This window comes from Protopterus annectens, chromosome 3.part0 (genome assembly GCF_019279795.1).
Source record: "Protopterus annectens isolate FY-2018-M chromosome 3.part0, PAN1.0, whole genome shotgun sequence".
Lineage (NCBI taxonomy): Eukaryota > Metazoa > Chordata > Ceratodontiformes > Protopteridae > Protopterus > Protopterus annectens.
In genome coordinates, this window is record NC_056731.1 from 514,448,876 (window position 1) to 514,472,780 (window position 23,905).

The window sequence follows — 23,905 nt, forward strand, 5'->3', positions numbered from 1 at the left end:
AACATGACCATCAGTCACAGACATTTTCTGTCCACACTTTGGGCATTTTTTGAACCCAGATTTGGGTTATTTTTCCTTCTCTTGGTCAGCCATAAGTAACTGTCTATTGAAATATAAAAGCCGAACTTTCAAACAGTAATTAGCCCTTAAATTAAAATGGGCTCTACAATTCTAAGCACACAAGAAAAAACCTGTTTAAATTACCAATATGAATATCTCAAAGAGAAACAATGTACAACAAACACAGAACTATTCTAATGACTCAAACGTTTAACTACTAGTAAAATGCTCCAACGTTTTAAATCTAAAGGAACACCAGAATAAGGAAAGGGAGATAATAAAGGCCTAATAAAACAACGGCCAAAGGAGCTATAGAAAAGCTTTGAAAATACTAACAAACTAGTTCAACAAATGCTATAACTGCTTCTAAATAGAAAGGAAACTTAATAATCTATAATTAAAGTCTTTAAAGTGAAATGTTCTTAAAGAAAACTCTACTGGCCCGAGCTGTGAAATATCCTCCGATTTGTTGCAGCAGCAAACTAGATCTGAGGTAACACAAGGTGCATCATGGGATAGTGACTTGGCCTCGAGCTGTCTGAAGACCTCGAGCTTTATAGTTGGCTGAGTCAGAGCCGAGGATCAGCTCCTAACCCATCTGTAAGAATGAACGGTGAGATAGAATAACTTCACATAGGTGGTTTAAAAAAAAAAACTGATGCCTATTCTGTATTGATACAGCTACAGCTTTAAGGGAGAAACCTTCCTTAAAAGCCATAGTTGTTTGGCATATAAAAAAAAAAAATCTAATTTGGGTCCAAGACTTACCTTTGGAAATCTAAAATCACTACCAAATCCTAAAATCAGATTTCAACAAGTTTCTGTCTCAGATTAGTTTGATAATGCTACAGATCAAAGATACCTAAAATCTGTAGGAAATAGCCTGGGACAGAAGATTTTTCTTATTGTTTTATCTACAAAGAACTTAGCCTTCTACTTACTGAGTGTGTTCATGATCTGGTTGTTGCCCTGTGGCCTATTGCTGCCATTGGAGATGGTGCTTCTGTTATTAGGCTGTTGCTGCTGCTGTATGGCCTGTGTTGGGGAGGAGTGCGTAGTGTCTTCCCCATCACTGCTGGAGCTATCCTCGTCAGTACCAGAAGAACTTCTGGAGTCAGAGCTGCTACCACTGCTGCTACTCATCTGTTCAATAATCTCCACCTCAGCCCTCAGTTCTGAGAAAAAAACAAGAAGGTTAAAAAATCTACAGAAAGGCAACATTGCAAGTTCTTGAGGAGTGCATTATAATTAATTCATATCAAAATCATATGACCCCAAAAATCTGTCAACAAAAGAACTAGGGTATACATTGAGTCCTTTCAACTGTTGTTGTTGAACTATGTGCAGCCGTACATTCTTCAGATGAGTGCCCCATCTTTTCTTCTATCCAATCAAAGTATTCTTGAAAACTTGCAATGATCTACAGACTATCACTGCCTTATGCACTGCAATCCAGATTATGCCTACCACCCTGTCTCTGAAATGGTATTCACTTAGGCCAGTTTTAAATTACTCTTTGCATCTGCTATTCATACTCTCTTTGCTCCCTCCCTCCTTCCTCTTCATTTTCCCCTCCTAATTGCCATTTGACAATGTGGTGTATCCAAACCATGTGTTCCCTGCATCATGCCTTTATAAGACACACGCAAGCCTGGCAAGTCCTTCTTCATACCAAGCCCTCTTCTTTTTACCCTTTTAGCATCAATACAATATGTGATTCTAACAGTCTAATTTTCCTTATATTGTTTGGTTACCCAAGCTAGACATGGTACTTTTACTGTGGCCTTATAAATATACTGAACAATGGTAGAATGGCTTCAACATCCTTGTAATCTACTTCCACAGCTATGCATCATATAAAATCAGTGGTATTAGCCTCTGCCTTTTCAATCTATAATGCATGATTTATCCAAGAGGTAGTTATAAACTTCAAAAGTGTTTCTACTCCTCTGTAGTCCCTAAGATCGCTCTCTTAGCATGTTATGTTTCTCTTGGATTCCTCCCACTGAAATGCATAAACCTGCACTTCTTTTTTACAAAAAGTACAGCGACTACCTGTCCACTCCACTAAAAGCAGCATGTTATCTTACTGAAAATTAATATTAACACTGCATCATCATTACTATCATTTGTAAAATGCTGACTGTGCTTTCCAGCCACTGTAAAGTATCTGACTCATACACATTACGCAGGAATAGACCCAACACTGAACTCTGAGTACTTAACTAGTTACCTGTTTTTGACAAGACAGCTTATTCACATGACAGTCTTTGCTGCTGGCTTCTCATGAGCTATACCCATTAATTTCCCCACCCATAGATAGAGGTGCAGTGTCAAACACATTGCTGGCATCTAGATACACCACATCCACAACAATCCCCTTGTCCATATCCCTGGAGACCCACCCTTAAAAATTAATCATTTCTAAATGACAAGACCTCCACAGAGTGAAATCACGTTACTCAGTACTAGATAAACTACTAATTAGCATCACTGAACTCCAAATCCTGGATCTAGATAAATTTACATGGGAGAATAGGATAAACTCAAAGGCCTTCATTTGTCCAGCTCCTTCCCAGCCCACCTATGTGCAGCAGAACTGCAGCAATATCCGTAAGTCCTGTAGCACTACTTTGGTTTCCAAACAGGGACTTACAGCACTGCATCCCCCTGCCAAATCTTTTAGCCGACTCGGAAGCATCTAGCCTAGACACTTTAACTTATCTTTCTGAGGTTCCCTGAGTAGTATACCTTAATCTGACCATCATATTCTGCTGAGTGGAGATACTGCTGACACTGAAGTTGCTTAGAGCACTCTGACTGTCAAGTAGGCTGACCTATCACAACTAGAAGTCTAGGCCGGTGAATATGTTTCACCAATTCGCACTTACCACAAACAGTAGTCTATATGGACCTGTTAAATACATAACAGTGGGGACCGAATAACTTCTTACATTTGATTATTCTTTTTATTTATTTATTTTTTGTGAAGTTACTGGATACATCAGTATTTTAGTGTAGTAATTTCTATAATATATTCTTCTCAAAAAGTGGCTTATCACAAAGTTTGTTTCTCACAGACTATAGCAGATCCCCTGAATTCCTCTTTTTTTACCTTCAGCCCATCTGTCCCTGTTATACCTTCTCATTTTAACACCTTGTTTCATCATTCCTTTGCACATAAGAAGGCAGACTCCTTCAGTATGTCTGCCATATATGTAACACTTTCATACTACCTCACGTTTTCTAGTAACATAATGCTTTACTTATTTCTTCTACTTTCTCTAATTTATATGAAGAATTACTTTAGGTCAGCTTTTACCCCCTTCCTCTACAGGTCTATTGTTGTTCTAAGGCCAACCTAGCTGACACTATGGATTTTGCTGTTCTTTCCATCTCTCTTGTAAGCTTTTTTATCATTCTGTCTTCAGTTTTTCATCTTCCTATATTCCCTTCTCTGTTCTTTGATCACCTGTCTTAACCCCTGTCTTTAACAGGAAGACTGACATTTGCTTTTTTCTCAAACTTCTTTTTGTCCGAACTAAAAAAATTCACTGCCACCACCACTTCTTTCTAGACATGCCATAGCCCTGCCACACTCATTTATCATCACCATTCATATTTCATTGTGTTTCCTGAAATACTTAACCTCACCTCATGCAGTTGCAAAACTCTGTTCTTTTGGCAACAGTAAGAGTTGATGAACTCTCTGTCACCTAATGGCTGACTCATACATGTTACTCTACCTAAAATACTAAATACAAATTCAAGGATATTTTCTTTCCTAGCTCACCACTCTTTGAATGAGTTCAGTTATCACCTCAGCTTCTATGACTTTCTTTTTTTACACTGGAGGTGAGCATCAAACAGAACAATCTTGAAAACATTTCAGATCTCTCATAAGTACAGTTCTATTCCTTGCTAAACAACTCATTTTAATTCTAACCTATTCAGCATCATGTTTTCCTGCATTTTGTTTTGTGTATACCCAAGACATTCACTGTGGATCTTGTTCTTCCCCTTTAGCCTCAGGGCCAAAATCTCAGTCTGTACTTCCTTCCATGCCTTTCTCTTTCAGCATCAGAGTCTTCCTTAGCCCATGCTATGCCATCCCACATATATACATATACATATATAGTGCCACTCACCAATGACCTCCAGCACTTTGTCTATTGTTTTTACAAGTCTCTAATCCCAATATCATAATGTCCCACCTTAAAATTCATAAACATAGTGCACAGATATGTACAAGCATTCTGTGCACCACATTTAATATGCTGGTGCTCTATATCATGATTCATAAGAGATCATGGTACTGAATGTCAGAATACAAAGGAATGCCTATGTTTATGAATGGCATACACGAGCACATATAATGTATACTGTGTAATGGAGTTTTATTTTATTTATTGACGTATTTACTTATTTTTTTATTTACTGCAGTGTTGATATGCTGCTGCTCAGCTCGGTATGGTAAGTAACATTTGAGCAAGGGAAGATCATTGTCCTAACAAATATATGCAACTATAGACCCAACTACAACATGGGGACCAGCCTGGACTCAGATAAGGTTGTGTTTGTGAATCACTTACGTCTCAGAGGAATGTCATTTACATATGTACTCATAAAATGAAGTACTAAATATGGAGTTCTATGTTTACTCGAAGTACTCCTAGCATGGAATACTATGGATATACAGATTCACGTTGTCTCATTAATGCGATTTCAGAGGGTCCTATTCATGCAAAACAGTTCTATTGGAAACCACTTTCAGTGAACCAAAACTGTACTTTTTTTTTGCAAGGAGGCAAACTCTTTACCCCCTCCATGTGGGGAATATTTCAGCCCCCTAACTTATATAACCTAACTCCACAGTCACACAGCAAAGGAGAAAAGAGCAAAGTCAAGGTCAGCAAAAGTGATTCTTAGTGGAACCACTTCAAAGGAACGGGACACTGAAACTGCAGTCATCCAGCTGTCACGTTCATGGATACACAATGGGATACCTCTCACGTTCATGGATACACAGTGGGATACCTTTCACGTTCATGGATACACAATGGGATACCTCTGTCTATGCATCAAGTACAGCTTCAACATGACATTTTACATTGCAGCAGTGCTATACCATCACACATATGGTTTATGAATGACTTCCCAAGTCTTTTTCCAGTTCAGCCCATTTTTCTGTTATGTCTGCAATGTCTATGGCTTCCTTTGCTGACTAATATTCTGCTACACATCTGGCAATATTGAGCAGTACTCTTTATAAATCATTTCCCATCTGTCATATCCTTGAATTGTTTCTTGCCCTTTTATTCCCAGTTCCTACCCCTTGTGTATAATCTGCTCCCTCATCATTTCTCTTCTCCTTATTTCTTGTCAAGTTAGTTTAAAGAGCATTTGCTTAAACTCATTAATTCTGACAAGCGACACAAAGTTCCACCCCTAGCAGCCTACATACAAGCTTAGATCTCCCAAGCCTTTTCTGAACAAACAAGTTAAAACATGTAAGCCAAATACAAATATCTTACGAACAAATATTGTTTAAAAAAGTGTAAAAAGCTCTATTTAACAAAAAGTCTCCCTTGCTTTGATAACAGTCAATAGTCCAAGTCTTTACATCACTACTATAATAAATTACAATACAGAAATGCAAATATAGCTTTTTCATAATTTTCATAAACAACTTTCCATATCTTGGAATCATACATGTTAGACATGCTGTTACAGTTTTCAAATGACAAGTGGTTCCTTTCTGGATTTTTATTTTTCCCTAGATATTTATAGGAATATGACAATGTTTATCCCTAACTATATAACTAATAATATAAAAACTCAAACAGCAGCGCTCATGTTGTGTAACTTACAGTGCAAAGAAGTGATATTTTTCTCCATCATCACGTAAGGTTGCATCTGATACCATGAAATACTTTGTAAGTCAGATGTTTCGGCAATTTTAACATAAACATGGACATAGTGGATACCTTAATAATGACATCATTTCAATGCTTTGCATTCTACATGGACAACTGCAGTGTGTGTATTCTTTGTTTTCTACTATGACATTTACATGATGTGCATCAATAATGTGTAATCGAGACACCGTGTAACTGCCTCAATAATGTGCAATTTGGTTACAAAATTACAAATGAAAATATGCAAATCTGGTTAATAAGCAACAGTAGTTAACAGTGGTTAAAGTCTTCACTGTAGTGCATTCCAGTCTCTGGTTGGCTTTTATCGATTAGGTTGCCCAAGCAAAGCCACACAAGTGGCTCTGCCTATGAGGCAAGGGGTCCCTGATTCAAAGACATTCTGCTTTGCAGTAGTGCAGAGCTGGTCTACTGGTCAGTGGCAATTTAAGCACCATTTGTAAATGCAGAGTCACATATTGGGTGCCTTCCTTATTTCAAAGTTCAGAACCAAGGAAAAAAAATCCTCTCCAAGATAAGGACCAAATAAAAACTCTTCTCCTTTAACAACTGCAGTAAACTGCTTCAGCCCAAACCACAAATGCAATATTAGTATTCATTTCTGAATGACGGCACTGCCTCCTCATCAGCTTCTGCCGAATGCTCCCATAACATCTAGTGTCAGGGATGACTGCCCCTTTTGCCCTGCCCCAGCTACACCACTGTATAAATGAGGTACTATGTGGGTCTGGCCTAGGTAAATTAAACCTGGTGCAACCTGTGCAGTGCTTTGCACAGAAAACTTTTACAGTATCACCACAGACATCTATATAAAACAAGATATATGCGGAACAGTGGAAAATGCGTAGGTGCATGCAGTTAATTACACAAATGCATTCCGATTGTTGCTACAAAAGGTGAAGCACAGCAGCTTCACCCTGTCAAACTGTCAATCCAGGTAAGTAATGTATGAATGAGTGTCTGTGCAAATGAATGCCAACATGTCTGTATGTTATGTGCGTGGTACAGAGACAGTGTTTGAGTGGGTGCTGTAACTGACTGTGATGTGCAAGTCACTTAACTATAAAGTGCTCTGGTTCACTACTGAAAAAAGGCTTTTACCCAGTAGGTTTATCCATTTTAATAAACAAAGTAAAATAAAATAAAATAAAAAAAAACCCTTAAGGCTCAAAAAATATAACAAGTAGAAGTAAAAGTAAATTATTATTTTTATTTTAAAGGGCTACAGATGTGCCACATAAATTCATCCCCATGAGGCATAAATAAAAGAGGAAAACTCTGAAAATAAGTCTAATGATACAGATACAAACTCAACAAATTATAAGTCTAATGGTACAGATACAAACTCAACAAATTATAAGTCTAATGGTACAGATACAAACTCAACAAATTATAAGTCTAATGGTATAGATACAAACTCAACAAATTATAAGTCTAATGGTACAGATACAAACTCAACAAATTATAAGTCTAATGGTATAGATACAAACTAAACAAATTATAAGTCTAATGGTACAGATACAAGCTCAACAAATTATAAGTCTAATGGTACAGATACAAACTCAACAAATTATAAGTCTAATGGTACAGATACAAACTCAACAAATTATAAGTCTAATGGTACAGATAAAATTCAACAAATTATTACTATTTTTTAAACAAGACAAATTATTGAATCAAAAGAAAAGACCATACAAAGCCTTCAATCTTTAGTCAGCCTGACACAGCAAGGCCTACAAAAGTATTACTTTGTAAATTAATGTTCTTCTTTCATGTTCAGATGTTTCTGCAAATCATTATATTGCTGCAGTACACTGAAAAAGTACAACTCATACACCATCCTCATATTTTACAGTGGCAGTATGTTGCCTAACATGGTATGTTAGTATAAGGGATGAAAAGTGAGGTATCAAAAAGATGTCACAATAACTTTCAAAGGTATGAATTAATCTGTAACAGTGCATCACAACTGCTCCCCGTCAGAAAACAAAACTAAGATATACAGCAGATGCATTGTTATTAGTAATTTATGAGAATAATTCTCCTTAATAGGTTATCCTTGAGGCAGTAACTAGAAATCAGCATAATTTTTCAGAAATCTCTGCAGCCAGAGGTTGCTGCATTTTTGTGACAACATACACCCCAACATGATGTACTGATTATATATTGTCATATAGTGTACTTGTTGTGGAGTGACCTGAGTGCGTGCATTATGTGGCGGATCCTGGCACCTGACAGTAACTTTCTCCTTGTTTAGCCTGGTGAGTGGAACATCAGTGTGCCTGACTATAGAGTCACCTATGACTAGAGTGTTGGGTACGTTGTTATGCCTTATGGGCTACGGTTGAGTGGCACACTGAGTTTGTGGGCTATGTGCATTTGGGTTGTGTTGGGGGGTGGAGTTTGCTTGCGTTTCTGCTTTGGAGGTCCATGATGCTTGGGCAGGTTTTTATTGAGAGCAACTGCGAATGTAGGTGTGTGTTTTGTGTTTCTATGTGTGTGTTTTGATGGTGTAGGTTTTGAGGGACTATGTGATGAGTGTGGTGTGGTGCAAGTGTTTACCTTCTCCTCTTGACTGTCTAGTCCAGTCTTGGGTGAAGAGAGCTTTGCTTCCAGTTTGGCTATATAAGTGCATCTCTCACAGGTTGTAGTGTTGGGTGGTAGGAGGAGAGGATTGTCTGTGTATGTGAGGCAATTGCTGCATTGCCCCAAGATGCCCAGGTTCATCAGGTAGACAGGAGAAATCACTGGGAGCTGACCCTTAGACATGCCTGGATAGGTGCTTATTTATTAAGTACTAAAAACTGCTTTCCTCTAGACAAGTGAGGAAAGTTGAGTGCTGTAGTAATTTGCAGCTTATTTAGTGCTTACAATGAGTTCTGAACAAGTGCTGAGTTCAAAGAAACAGATTTGAGTGCTGAAACTAGAAAATTTGCTAGTTCTAAGAAACAAAATTAGGCTAGAAGGCTTCCCTCCAACACAGAAAGGCTTGGGGACTCAGAAGCCTACAAACAGTCTAGACCACTTACAGGAAAGGCAGGAAACAAGTTTTTTTTTTTTCTTTCCCAGATGCTCTCTTTGAACACAGTAGAAGTGCCTGAAAACAGAATATGATCTCACTGCACTCAGTTGAGTGAGCAAATGAGATGGGCCCAGAGGGAGTATCTAAACACAAATTTACAAGAGGGGTGGGCAGTTTCAAAGCCACCAAGATTAACATCAAAACAAAACCAGGGATAGTGGGTGGAGAACTAACTGAGAAAACAGAGTCAAAACTTCCAGTTCAGTTAATATTCAATGCAACACAAATAAATCAATTAAAATGCTGTATTATTTGAAAAAAGTGCAGATAAAAGGTACTTAAATTCTCATATACGTCCACTTGAATACAGCTAGATCTTAGCCGGCAAAAGCTCAGGTTTTAAGTAAAGATTAATACTGTAGACTGGAATGATTTCTTTCATTTACTTGTTCTGTTACACTGTTGCAAAGTTAATCCTGAGAGGCTGTTGCTACATTTTCAGTTACACCACATTTTACAATATATCCAGTCATGGCTATCACAATTTTAGCAAGCCTTGCTAAAAGATTTCCATGTTGTCCAAGTTTGTTTCAAGTGGCTAAACTTAAACAAACTGTATACCTAAATATGGGTTATTGTTAAATTATAAAATACAGTATTCACTGGTAAAATTAACAGCCCAGGTAGTATATGGCATGCAGTAGTAAAGTAGTCATTTGTATTCAGTAAACTAACTAACCTGTAATTTTAAGGAAACAGACTACTGGTAGAACATGCAAAGCATACACTACAAATGACATCAATGCAGTTATTGCACAGCACTTTATACCCACAGTCACAATGAGCTGCACCATATGAACCATACTGCCAGAAGTAATGTATCCAGTAATTTAAGGGCAAAATGATGCACAAATCAGGCAGCATTCATATAACATTCATGTATATTTTTTCTTCTTTTTGGCCCTCTCGTACCTCATGGTGCAGGCCCAGCCTCTAGTGACCCATGTTCATGCTGGGTCTACTAGCCAACCTCCTAACCCCCTGGAGTATTCCAGTATTTAATGTGGCCAGTCATGGATTCTAACGGCATCCCAATGGCTTGGCTGACCATGCTTTTGGTCAGGTTTTTTTTCTTTTTTATATGCCCTACCCACTTTCTCTTTCCAGGTACCCCCATGCTTGTCAATTATATCTGAGCTCACCTTTATGGACCACACCTCCCCTTATGGACAGCCATCGCTAAGCACCCTTCCTCCCAGGATGGGAATACCTATCCCTCCTTCTGCACCATCCACTGCCTGAGTTGCTAATCGAACCTGGGTGAATTGGGCCATAGTTAAGGCTTGATCCCTCTACACCACTAGAATGGCTAACACTCAAGAAATTTATACTACAAGCTGCTTGAGTATTACAGATACCACAGCACTGAGACTGAACCTAAAATTAAGTTCTCTGCTAGTATTGTCCAGACTGGATGCTACTGGAATATTCAAAATATCTTTATAAAACACTAAGTACTGAATAGTCAGAAGTCCATTCTGTTTTTGAAAAAAAACAAAACAGATTTGCACATACTATGATGATGTACAATTCATACATGCACAAAATGGTTTGTTCATACCTTTGCTGACAAGGAGGAGCACCTGGGCATAACTCATTTACAGTGCAAATCCACAGAGAAAACCTCTAGACATACAAGATTTACTAACACAAATTCACAACATAAGTGATTATGATTGGGTCTCTGATCATAACCACTTTATTATGTGTTCGAGACATTGATGCCAAGAAATTCAACTTGACAACAAAGCTCAAGAACTGAATCTTGGCATCCATGTCGAGAACACTTAATTAAAGGTTATGATCAGAAACCCAATCATCCTTCTTTGTAGTGCGTGGAACTTTATCTGCTACATGTACTACTAGTTACAGAAAAAAAGCACAGAGCATTTTACAGGCTTTCAAAGTTTAACAAGCACTGGCAATACTTAGTGCCTACTGCGAGACCTGATGTCAGCACTTACCTTTCACTAGCAGTACTTAGTGCCTAGCACAAGACCCAATATTAGCAGACTTTAAAAGGTGCTTAATAATTGCTCCATGCACTACATAAATAGAATATACAGACACATAAATTACTACATTACAAAAGCATACAGAGGTATTTTTGATAATGATCTAAACAAGAACACGTGCTAACAGCAAGCAGGCAACAGCTGATGAAATTATAAAACACACACATAATTATATGTTGATTTGTGATACATTATTAAGGATGTATGCTTTAAGAAAAACATGCAAGTAGCAGTGTAATATGCATGCTGTACAGTGGACAGGGATACAAGATCACAGCACTAGTATACACAGAGCAGTAAACACATCAACACTAAATTTACCTGTATTCTGTTTGGTAAGTGGAAGGAAAACAAATATACAAAACATGCCTAGTGTCAGTACAGCAGAGATTGGGGGAAACATACAGATTAACAAATAATAGTTTAAAATAAAGTGTAACTGATTGTCAGTGGTGGTCTAATGTACCAAAGCAAGGTGAAAGAAACTTGGGTTAGTATCCCAAAGAATTTAAGGGAGCAAATGGCAGTGGAAGGAACTGCACATTAGACTGGTGGTGGTGGTAATAAGAAATGTGGGGAAAGGAAGACAATTACAAAGATACCGCTAATGGTCTTTGACAGACTGGCACTATATCCAGCATTAATTTCTTCATCTTGCACCCACTGAGTTCTAAGTAAACTTCAGCCTCCCCAAGACTAAGAACTGGACAAAGCAGGTCATCAGAGAATAAATGGATGACTGAATGAGTGATCAGTGTAATGAATGACTATATTATGAGAAGGAATGACGAGACTAAGGAAACAGATAAAATGGACAAACAGAGGAAGACTTGTGAATATTTAGCTATGTCAAGTAACTACACCATTACAGTATCTATTGCTAGTAGCTAGGTGATGGCCAGTCAAAAGTTTGTTTGAAGGCATGTTCTTATATTTTAAGAGTACATTTATTCTATTAATTTCCTATACAGGAATCACAGGCAGAGTCTGAGATTTCTTGTCTACTGGTAGACTGACTGACTTGTACTAAGACTGAGCTTGTGGAGTAAAATTGTTTAAAGTTAGTATACCAAGTCAAGGGGGGTTACATATCAATCAGATAATAATGGGAGTTTACTGAAGCAAGTCTGTTAGTTAAGAGAGTTTCTGAAGGTAAGGTAATTTTAGACATGTAACCCAGCTTAATGCTTCACATTACTGAGACTGTTAAAGAACAATATCAGCAACATACCCGCGGTGGTGGTGCTGCGGTAGCGTTGTCACCTCACAGTAAGATGCTGTCTGGTTCGATTCTCAGCTAGAGCGTTTTCTGCGTGGAGACATGCATGAATGGGCGTACCTTCGTTGAAGGTTGTGCATCAGAGCTGGTAACTCGCCACGTAAAAATCAACTACCAATCATTAGCGGACCGGAGTTCCGCTGTGGCGACCCCTAACCAGGAAAAGCCGAAAGACACAAACAAACAGTCCTTTTATAGACTAGCTCAAATTTCTGTACAGTGGTTGCAAGAAAAATAATACATGAGAAGCACACAGGAGATTAGGCAACACAAAATCATGCGCTGTAGCTGTTCTAGTACAAATCTAGTACATCATGGTAAATCTAAGCTTTTTTGTAATGGCATGTTTGAAATGGGCATGATGCCAAAGAGCTCTGCAGATTTCCCAGTCTGAATAACTGAATTAATCAAGTCTGTAGGAACAAGATAACAGGGTGGTTTATATCCAAACAGCATGCTCTTTGTTTTGAGGACATTTACTTAACCAGACCCAAATAAGAGAGCCAATTAATGCATGCATGACTGACCAGTATTAAAGCTATGGTGAAGCTGAGACTATACAGTTGGCACAGTACAGGCTGAACACAGCACTCAGTTATCAGTGCACTGGCTTCAACTGGCAGCACCACAACATTTCCATATGTTGTTCACAAAGATTAGCCAAGCACACAAACCTGTAGAACATATAAAGGGACTGGTAGATGAAAGTATATGGTAATATGTCACTCAACAACTTGACATCAGCCTTCAAGGTAGCTAAAAATCAACTAGTTAGGATATACAGATAGTCCAGTGACAGACAGCTGGCATAAAAGGAGCAGGTTGCTGACAGTTATCAAATGCCTTTGACAAGTAAAGGAAAAATGTATTGACAATAACACCATGCTTAAGTTCAGCATGTCTGTCTTCTGTTACACTAAGGACAGCTGTGCCAGTCTAATGATCACAATGAAATCTATTTTACATAGTAGACAGTAACTGGTGAGTCTTGATAAGATAATACACATACTTCACAATATGCCTAAACATTTATAACTGCTTATGTGATACTCCTTATGAAGTGGGATTACTGCTGCTGAGTTTCAGAAATAATATTTTCTTACTGTATCTGTTGATCTACTACTTGATGGTTTCACACTCCTTCAGCAATCAGAATTTGGCATTTTTTTCAACCAAATTTCATCTTTGAGAAGCCCTCATGCCCAGCCAATACACACAATGATGTAGAGTGCCAGTTAGAAAAGTGAACTCATTTCCAGAGTCTGACAGTTTTCTCTCTAAACAGTAGTGAGCATCTATAGGCAAAGTAAGAAATAACATAGATCTGAGACCACAAGGCAGCACGTGATCAACTTAAGACACTGGTAAAACAGAGGGAAGCTCAGGAAGAGGATATTTCATGACTGCAGAGCAGTTAATTAGAGTGGAGAGGAGAGGAGAAGGGGAAAACAGTTTCCAGGGGCATCTTTTCAATATCTAAAAGAAAGTAGCAATTGTAGGAAAAGGTCCTCATCATGCAAGAGGGAAGGCTGAAAGAAGAATTGCCTGATAAAATTGAAGGGTAAGAAAGGCAGTGAAGAAGAATAATATGACTGACTACTACGACTACTGATAGTTTATCTATTAATCTTACTAAAAAAGAAAATGTAGGGACAGACGAGTGGATTACTTCAAAATTCATTTTGATACCCATTATATCAAAAGTACTGAGACAGTATGTAACTGTTCTGATATGAAGAAGCACACTTAAGCCCAATTTTTGGTTGAGCATATCTGCTGGCTAGAAGCCACTCAACGGCAAGGCAGAGTCATTTTCTAAATACCTCTACATTTTTTCTTTATTTAGCTTTTAACTTTTGATTTAGTTAGTTTAGCAGTTCGGGATTTATTTAGATAATTAACAGTGGATACCCCTAATATAGTGATACAGATATTGAACAAACACCCTGCACCTGCCTCAAAGTAAAGTTACTAGTAACCACGTATGACAGGCTAAATGATGTAGCTGGAGATTAAAGGGGAAAGCCATTAAAACAAGTGAGGGATGACTGACAACTCATTTAGCAAATAAAAGAATGGGTCGAAAGAAGATAAAACAAGACTGGAGGTTCATTCTGACTGTGCAACAGAGGGAGGAGTCATTAAATAATCAGTTACAGCTATAGGAATAGGACTGTGAATAAGTAGGAGGTGGGAACCATAAGGGAGTGAATGACAGAAAAGTGCTGTGCCACTTTCTAGAAAGGTATGAAACAATAAGCACCTGGCTTTTAGCAACCTCTCAACTCAGACTTTACTATATATCAGTAGTGCACCTGCCTTTTTTAATTTTTCCAAGTCTTTTGGGTTTCTAATACAATGACGGGAATGGACCCCATTCCTAAGTCAAAGAACAATAAAAGTTCATGAAATTAGTATTGTTTCAACCTTTGAAGACAGCTAGAAGTGCTCTTCGCAGCACCCGCAATGTGCCCAGTAATGACTCCTCCTATAATTCGTACAGGGTTACATGTATTAGTAACATATCTAAATATGATTTCAGATTCTTTTTATAACACTGTTGCTCCTACTACTATTTAAACAGGCTGGGTATCTTTCTTCCACATTGCTCTTGTTTCTGCCTGCAAATCCTGATATTTTATGACTTTGCATCTCTCTCTCTATATGCAAGACACCGTAGTCACTGGGTGTGGTGATTTCAATGATCAATGCTATTTTTGTCTTCTTTTCATGGACCACTATATCAGGTTTTCTAGCATCTATCTTTTGAACTGTTGATAAAGGGTGATCCCATGTGATAAAGACTTCATTATTTTCTATAATGCTTTGTGGCTCATGTTTACAGTGTTTTTCAGCCACTTCAATACCATAATGTTTGCACAATTCCCAGTGCAACAGTCTTGTCACATAATTATGCCTTTCAGTATACAGTCCTTCTGCCATTAGTATGCCACAACCAGCAACGAGGTGTGCTACTGTTTCCAATTCGGTTTTACAAAACCTACATTTGTCTGTTTCTCCTACATGTTCAATGGACTTTGTAAACAGTGTGTATGTAGCCCACTGTCTTGGGCTGCCAATATTAACCTTTCATCTCTTGGTTTGAATTTGCCTCTCTTTAACCATTCCTGAGTTCGCTCCTGATCAACATGAGGTTCTTCCAGAAGTTTTATATACTTGCAACTATATTTATTTATTTTCCACATTTCTTGCCTTCTCATCTGGTCCTTCACCTTATATTCTTTCTTTTGTTTTTTGGCACATTCAGTTGCTGCCTGATTTTTATCTACTTCTGGTTTGATTTCCATTCCTGCTTGACACAGATATGCTTCTGCTAGATTAAGTAGAGAAGTCATCTTAGGTTTATTCTCCTCATGTTTCAAAACTTTCACTATGTTTAGGTCTTGTGAGGTCAACAGATATGTGTGGAGTCCCATGACTGCAGATCTATACATGTAATCAATTTCAAGGAGGCCCATCTCTTCTTCACAACAGGGAATATATAATCTTGGTATGCACTGATTTTTATAAATCATTTGGTGAACATGAATCATCCTTCTTGTTTTCCTATCTAATCTATCCAAGACATTTAGGGCGAGTCAGTCACTCCAAAACTGTAAGTTAGGACAGGAAGAGTGCACTGATTTATAGTTAGATTTTGTTCCTGGATGTCAACGTTGTTTTCAGGACTAATTTAAGTCTTCTAAAGTATTCCTTACTAAGTTTTATTCACATTTGTTCATGTTTTATGGTTGATCCTTCATCAATTCCCAGTACACTCCCTCTTGCTCAAGTTCTTTTATATCACATTCTTGTCCCAAACTGATGTTTTCTTGATGCTGTAGTTTTCCTGTTTTAAAGGTTGCTTTTCCACATTTATCAAGGCCAAATGACATTATTATATTATCTGAAAAAGTTTTGACAACTTGCAGTTGTGCTTTCAGTTCCTTATCTTATGAGGTATACAGTTTTAAATCATCGACAAAGAGAAGATGAGAAGTCCTTACACTTTATTATTTTCTAGAAGCCAAATTATAGCCATGGCCTAAGCTGTTAAGTAGACAGCTTAATGGGTTAAGGGCAAGAGGAAATAACCGTGGTGACAGAGAGACACCCTGGAATATCCCCTTTTGAATTTTTATCCCTGGAATAATAATTTATCCTTTATCATGGCTTAATTGCAAAGTGGTCTGCAATGTAGTCAATAAAAGTAGGGTGTATCTTACACATTTTTAAGCACTCTTTTATCCATGAATGTAGAATACTATCAAATGCTTTTTTTATAGTCAATCCACGCCATATTTAGATTCTTCCCCTTTATACAGTTCTCCACTATGACTTTAACAAGAAATGTTCCCTTGTTCCATATGATTTTCTTTTATTGCTCTTTTGATCTACTGCCATAATTGAGTTTTCTTCTAAATGACTATAAACTCTATTGGCATCAATTCCAGTGTATAGTTTATACGTCGTCAGAAGGCAAGTTATTGGTCTATATATTTTAGGGTAGCTTGCAGGTTCGGGAGCATTGTTTTTACTTTTGTAAGCCAGGTTGATGTCTGTTGAGGGTGTGCATATAAATAGTTCTTACTCATAGCTAAATACTCGTGCAAAGATGTTAATACTTTTATCCTGAAGTTAGGTACTGCATCTGGGCCTGGGGTTTTCCAATTAGAGGCTTTTCTTAGCTTTGTTTCAATCTCTCTGGCTGTTACTTCATCTCATTTCATACCCAATACCTTTAAACTTCATATTCTTTCTTTTACGTCTTCTTTCCATTTAGCATCTTTGTTCCATAGGATCTTTATAAATACTTCTCCAAAATGTATCTATTTCTTCTTTTTTGGTGGTCTTGCAAATTCCTTTTATTTTGTTTCCCAATTCTCTGTAAAACTTTGGGGTCATCAATAAATTGCTTATTTTGTACTCTTCCTTAATATTTCTTTGCGTATCTTCTAAGTTTTTCTGCCTGTGCTGAGATTTTCATTTTATTTGCGGCAGTGCTTGATAGATCCTGGTCTGTTCTAATACTGCACATTGCTTTTATTACGTCTATCTTTTTTAGTATTTTTGTTGATCTATTCTCTCTTCTATATTCTTCTAACAGCAAGACACTGCTTGTCTTAATTGCTATATAGTTTTCTCTATTTGATACTTCCATGAAGGTATTCAATTTTTCCCCTTCCTTTCCCTTACTACCTTGTGTTTTTGTGGTAGAAATGTATCAGTTATTAATTTAATGGCACAGTAATATATCCTGTTTACTTCTGTTATATTGCATGAATCTCTATGGACAGTCCTAATTACTGTATTCATTTGTTTTATCAAACTTCTGCCTTTTTGGGTTTCATTGACCTTCTGCAGTCTGCTTCTTTCATTGATTTTAATATGTCTATCTATTTCTATTAAATTAAGCTACTCTTCTCTTAGCTCATTTTCTTCTAAACTGAGGGCACATTTTTTTCTCATTTCCTGTGGGCATTCTACAGAAAACTCTACAGCATCCTCCTGTCGCACATTCTCTTCAATTTCATCCTGTGCCATCTGTTGCTCTGTCATATGGGAACTCACTGGCCTATCACTCCTCAACAATGACTGTGTGACAAACCAAGGGGCTGCCAACCCAGCCAGATAGAATTTTATAACTAATTCTATGTCATTGTAAATATTAGCATGATCCACAGGCTTGTGTAACAAATGTAAGAAAAATGTTATGTTCTGAGCTTAAAAAATGTAACCATTGTAAACCCTGCTGGAAGAAAGCTGATGAGTAAGGCATTTTATGACTGTTTGATCTCAAGCTAAGAGGTAGGATGTCTGTCCTAGGAAATTCTTTCTATTGCTCTAAGACAGAGATAATTACTAGGTTTTACATGTAAAGTGTCTTTTATTGCTGTGGCTTCCTAGCACTAATCAAGAAACCACTATCTTCACCAGTAGCACCAGTGAGGGGTGTGCACATTAGGAAGGATAACAAGTACACACACAATAAAGTACAATTTTCCTTAAGAGCACACAGAGATCATAGTCAATCTAGGGATGGTTTCTCTCTTTCTCTCCAGATCCCCAATAAGACTCCCATACTGACACATCTATAGGGTTGAGATCTCAGCCGAGTGGTCAAGCCATAACCTCCAGCACCTTCTCTGTCCAACCAGTACTTTGTGTCCCTGCCCAAGTGGCTGACACACAGACACGCACACACTTTAAGATATGAATTGCATACAAAACACAGCGACACTCCTGGGAAAGGCTGGCATAGGTTCTTCAGCCATGCCCCCTCCTGCCCAGACTATAATGTAGAAATCACTGCCACCAACCACTACTTATCAGCTACTATACGGCCCTTCCCAAAGGGTGACCAATTCCAGTGTGTGCTATTACTGTTATCCAAACAGTAAGTGTAACCCAAGGCTAAGGCTATTGGAGTGGCTTATACAGTATCACCAAATACATGCAAGTAGACTGAGAGCTTAAATTATCTCTACACAAAACAACACAGTTGAAAAGTTTAAAAATATTTAATAATAAATAATAAAAACACAAGACAATACTCATCAATTCAACACAGTGCTAATAGAGAGTTCAGAAATCACAGGAAAATACTTTAAAACAATATTGTAGGATAGTCTGACATAAATATAGAAAACAGCTAGACTAATCTGGTTATATTCCTATCTGTCTCTAAGAGAATCTATGTTCTAAATTCTACTTACAAGGCAAAGTGCTGGTGTGTTATTGTCAGCTCTGAAGACAAATACAAAATGCTATATCTTTCTCTCTGTGAAAGTCTTAAATTGATAATACACATTACTGCTGAGTCATTTCAGATTACATCATTCTTGACACTTCTACTTAAGTTTACCAGGCTATCAGAACTTAAAAATTCAACATTTCTTTTTGTAATCTGCACCTGCCAGGAAGCCGCAGCAATAAAAGACACTTTACATGTAAAACCTAGTAATTATCTCCGTCTTAGAAATATAGAAAGAATTTCCTAGCCCAGACATCCTGTCTCCTAGCTTGAGATCAAAGTCATAAAATGCTTTACTCATCAGTTTTCTTCCAGCAGGGTGCACTGTGGTTACATTTTTGAAGCTCAGAACATAACACAATTTTCTTACATTTGTTACGCAAGCCTGTGGATCATATTAATATTTACAATGACATAGAATTATTTATAACATTCTATCTGGCTGGGCTGGCAGCCCCTCAGTTTTTCACATTTTGCATCAGTGTTTCCACTGTTTCCTGTTCCTTCCCCTTGCTGTCCAGCTTCAAGTCAATGTTTATATTGGTTTCCTGTGAAAGACTCCAAAATATCTTCAAATGGCACCTGACCATTCCACTGGTTTCCCCTTAATTTGCATATCTATTGCTCTATCCTGTTGTGGTGCTTTCTGAATTAGAGTTTCTACACTTAATCCTTCACTTTGCAGGTACTCTTTAACCTCAGTTTCTATTTCTTTAACTTCTCCATTACTAATTTCCTTTTCTACTTTTCCTCTTTGCATTCTTATTTTTTGCATTGTAATGTTTTCCATGTCCAGATTCCTTTGCCTGTATTTCTCTTCAAATAGCTTTAGTGCTGCTCTTTTTGTATTGGTTAGTTTTGCTTTCTCCTTTGCATAAGTATTACACCATATTAAATTTCTTTTTCCTTCCCATGTCCATATTTCTTCTTCAGATGTCTCATGATCTTCGTGCTTCTTACTTTGGGGACTTTCTCCATCATGAAGTGTTGTAACCTGTGTTAGACCTTCTACACCAAATCCTTCATTTTGCAGGCACTCCATAACTTCAACTTCTTTTTTTTTTACTTCTACTTTACTAATCTTGTTTTCTACATTCCATCTTTGTGATATTATTTTTTTATTGTGAAATTTTCCATATCTGGATACCTTTATCTGTATTTCTCTTCGAATATCTTTGGGGCTGCCTTCTTTAAATTGATTGATTTGGCTTTCTCCTTTGCATAAATATTGCACCGTATCAAATCTCTCTTTTTTTTCCATATCTATATTTCTTTTTTATACTTTTCAAAAATCTCTAGGTTTTGTTGTTTATATTTTCGCAAGTCCTCAGATGCTTCTTTTTCCAAACAGATCAAAATTTCTTGATCTATATACTATTTTTCACAAATCTGTTGTATTAATGAATACAAATTTTTATTTGAAGCTTCTGACAGTTTTTCTTATGGAAGTATTTTACTCTCCTCTAATTTCTCTTTTAACAGTACAGTACAGAGTTGATTATCCCAAACGTCAATTATCATAACCAGCCTTCCAAAGTTTTTGGGTAGGAAAAATCATAAAGTCTGAATATGTAAACATTATATATATTTGCTTGAGTATGTTTGTGAGCTTGTAGCCATCTCGTGTGTGAAAAATATTCTTTATTGTCGACTGGAATCACTGAATGGTTGAAAAGTGTATTCCTGTGTGCAGAAAAAAACAAGATTTTAGAAGTTTTTTATCGAGTTCAGTTACATGTTTGATTATCCAAACTATCCTAGGTTTTCTTAGATTCACTACAACTAGTTCCTACACTCAAATTGATCTTTTGGATGCATCTCTCCATAAAAATGAGGCTGGAAATATATCCACTACTTTGTTTAATAAACCCTGTTGGCGCAATGGTCTATTGAGTTATGACAGCATGCACCCTGACACATTTTCCCAATATTGTAAAAAGTCAGTTTTTGAGAGTGCAAAAGGTTTGTGAAGAGGGTGACACACTTGATGATGAAATGGATAGAACGAGACGACTATATGTAAACAGGGGTTACAAGAAACATGTTTTACAGAAGATGGGGCAAGAATTGCCCCATCATCAGCAAGGTATGGATTCTGTCGGTGTAGTGAATACCAGATGATGCACCACAACTCAGCTGAATAGTAATAAGGGACATCAGTTTTCGTTTCTTTCCAATTATACTAGTAGCAACAATGTAGTGAGGGATGTCATTCGCAAGCACTGGTCTTTGATGACCATTGATAACCCCACAGCGAGAGTTGTAGGGGAGACTCCACACTTTATATTTAGAAATAATGCAAATTTGAAAAAGCTTCTATGTAATGATACTAAGAAAATACAGCCCATAGGGATGAGACTAGGTACATATCCATGTAGAAATTGCAATTTCTGCAAAGTGTTGAGCAGAAATCAAGTGTTCAATTGTCCCAATACATCTTTTGTTTTTGAACCAAGGTTTTATGCAGACTGCAATACTAACAACTTAATTTACCTAGCTACATGCGATTTTTGCACTTGTTTCTACATAGGCAAGACTACCCAGAAATTGAGGGAACGCATTAGCAAACATCACTATGAGATACGCAAGAAGAATGAGAAAAAAGCCTTATGTAAACACATTGTTGCATGTCCAGAACATCATTTTTCTTTTAGAGTGTTACAGCCTGTTTGTATTAATGTAAGAGGGGGGACACTAATAGCCACTTAGAACAAGTAGAATTAAAGTGGATTTTAAGGTTACAGGCACATAAGTATCCAGGAATAAATAGTAATGTTATCATTAAAACTGTTTTGAAAGTACGCAGATTAAATAAGCCTTAGGCATAGTTTAACTGTATCTTTAACACAACTGGCCAACAATTAAGTTGCATAGTTTCACTGATTGGTTAATGATTTGTATTCATAAATGTTGATGTGATTTAATTTTTTAGAAGACCTGAAGAAGTGTATTATATATGTGAAAGCGCTTGTCTTTATTTCATTTGTTCTATGGTTTATGTTTTTATTAAAATAGAATTTTATTGCAGTGGCTGTCCTGCTGGTATTTTTCTAATTCTCTGCTTGGCTTTCCAGTTTGGACACTTGGTATACGCAGGTGATTTTTTCTCTACATATCTAGAACTGACTGGGCTTTGTGATGGTTCTCCAAGTTGTACTACACCTGGTGAACCAGCCCCAAAAGAAGTCTCAGATTACAGTCAGTACTGCTGCAGCTCGCTGGGAAATTCAACCTGAGTTACTTCTTTCTCCCACACCAAAGGAAACAAAATGCTGTGAAAAAGGGAAGCATAAGATGTATCCTATTTATTTAAATTTATTGTTAACTAGTATGTTGGTCATGTAATGTGGTTTTCTGTGTTCTAGACATAAAAATCTGAGGTAGTGAATGGGATTCAGGCAACTGTATGAAGGGGTAAATTTTATCGCTCAGACAAACAAGATAAGAGAGCAAAAATAATGGAGAAAGTTATTTTATATAAATTATTGTCAGAATATGAAAGGTTGGGACTTGCAGCCATTTAACAGCATGCATATGTTGAAAATAGATGTATAACCTCCTATAAGAAGATGATTTCCTGTTGTAACAATTCAGAGTTTTTGTCTAAGGGACTGAGAAACCTCTGTGTTCTCCCAATGAAAACACTGGCATATCCTGGAGATAGTCTCAGAGAAAGAAAATCATTCACACGGAGATTCAGATAACATGCTTTCTTCTGAGTTTGAATCAGAATACTGAGGAGAAAAACTTGTATCTGAGCCATCACATTCTTCTATAGGTTAAATTTCTTGAATTTCTTCAGGAAAAGATTAATCCATTTTTCTCTCACCAGAAACCATCTGAAAAGGGTGATACCCTGTACAAGACCCTGAGTCAGACTTAATACATTACTCATGTCCAGTGAACCTGTTTTCAGTTAGTTTTTGACAGGAAAATGAAGGCAAACTTGATTTTTAATAGCATCATCAGCTTACACAGGGATGGGTTCAACATTCCGGTTAAACAGGTGCACCTTCCCTGCCCATTCTCCTAAATGCAACAAAAATAGCTCTCCCTTGCACATTGAAGGGATTCTAACAGCTGCTGAGGACATGGCTAACTCCCTGTCCATAGTGGCTGTATGAGCAATACCACAGGTTTTCTGCGAAAAAGATGAATGGACTGAGGAACCAGCTTTGACCATAGCCGTCATTCACCTGTGACTGAGGCAAATTACTATCCTGCCGTGGTGGTAAAGGTTGTTTAGTTAAGTTTTTCTTTTTGTAGCTGGAAGAAGGACTGATCATAGGACCAGCAGTTGTTTCCATGGTAAAGCCAAAAAAGGTGCCTATTTTCTGGGAAACTAAATAGCACAAGCTGGTGACATTTCAAAAGTAGTATAAAGTCACTTTTCCCAACAAAAACACAAAAAAAGCACTCTAATACACTTTACCAGCCCTCAAAAGTAATTTAGACACAGTTTCTGCACATAAAAGGTTTTAGAATGTTTAAATAAAATTTTAAACTGACAAACAAAGGCGTGCTGCTATTTATTACAGCAAAATCACACGAGTCAATAAAAACACATATTCCTAGCTAAAAAATAGTTTCTCACACAGAAAAGGAAATTCCAGCATTAAAATAATATTGGGAAAGTTCTTCCTCTAAGGCACCATATCTGCCCAGCAATGAAACAGCACATGCAGACCACTGATCCTTAAAAGCCCACAAAGGTGCACTCTACTTGATGGCAGGAAAGCTCTGGAGGGATGAGCATCCAAGCCTGTCTTTTTAGTCAGC

At 37.3% G+C, this 23,905-nt stretch overlaps 1 protein-coding gene across 1 annotated transcript in view; it reads right to left on the bottom strand.

The window, feature by feature from the left end:
* EAF1 (ELL associated factor 1) overlaps nucleotides 1-23,905 on the bottom strand; it is a 488,823-nt gene that overhangs the window by 224,525 nt on the left and 240,393 nt on the right. Inside the window, exon 5 of the mRNA XM_044064932.1 lies at nucleotides 1,002-1,235. Within this exon, the coding sequence (XP_043920867.1) occupies nucleotides 1,002-1,235 (234 nt within the window). The remainder of the gene's footprint in view (nucleotides 1-1,001; nucleotides 1,236-23,905) is intronic.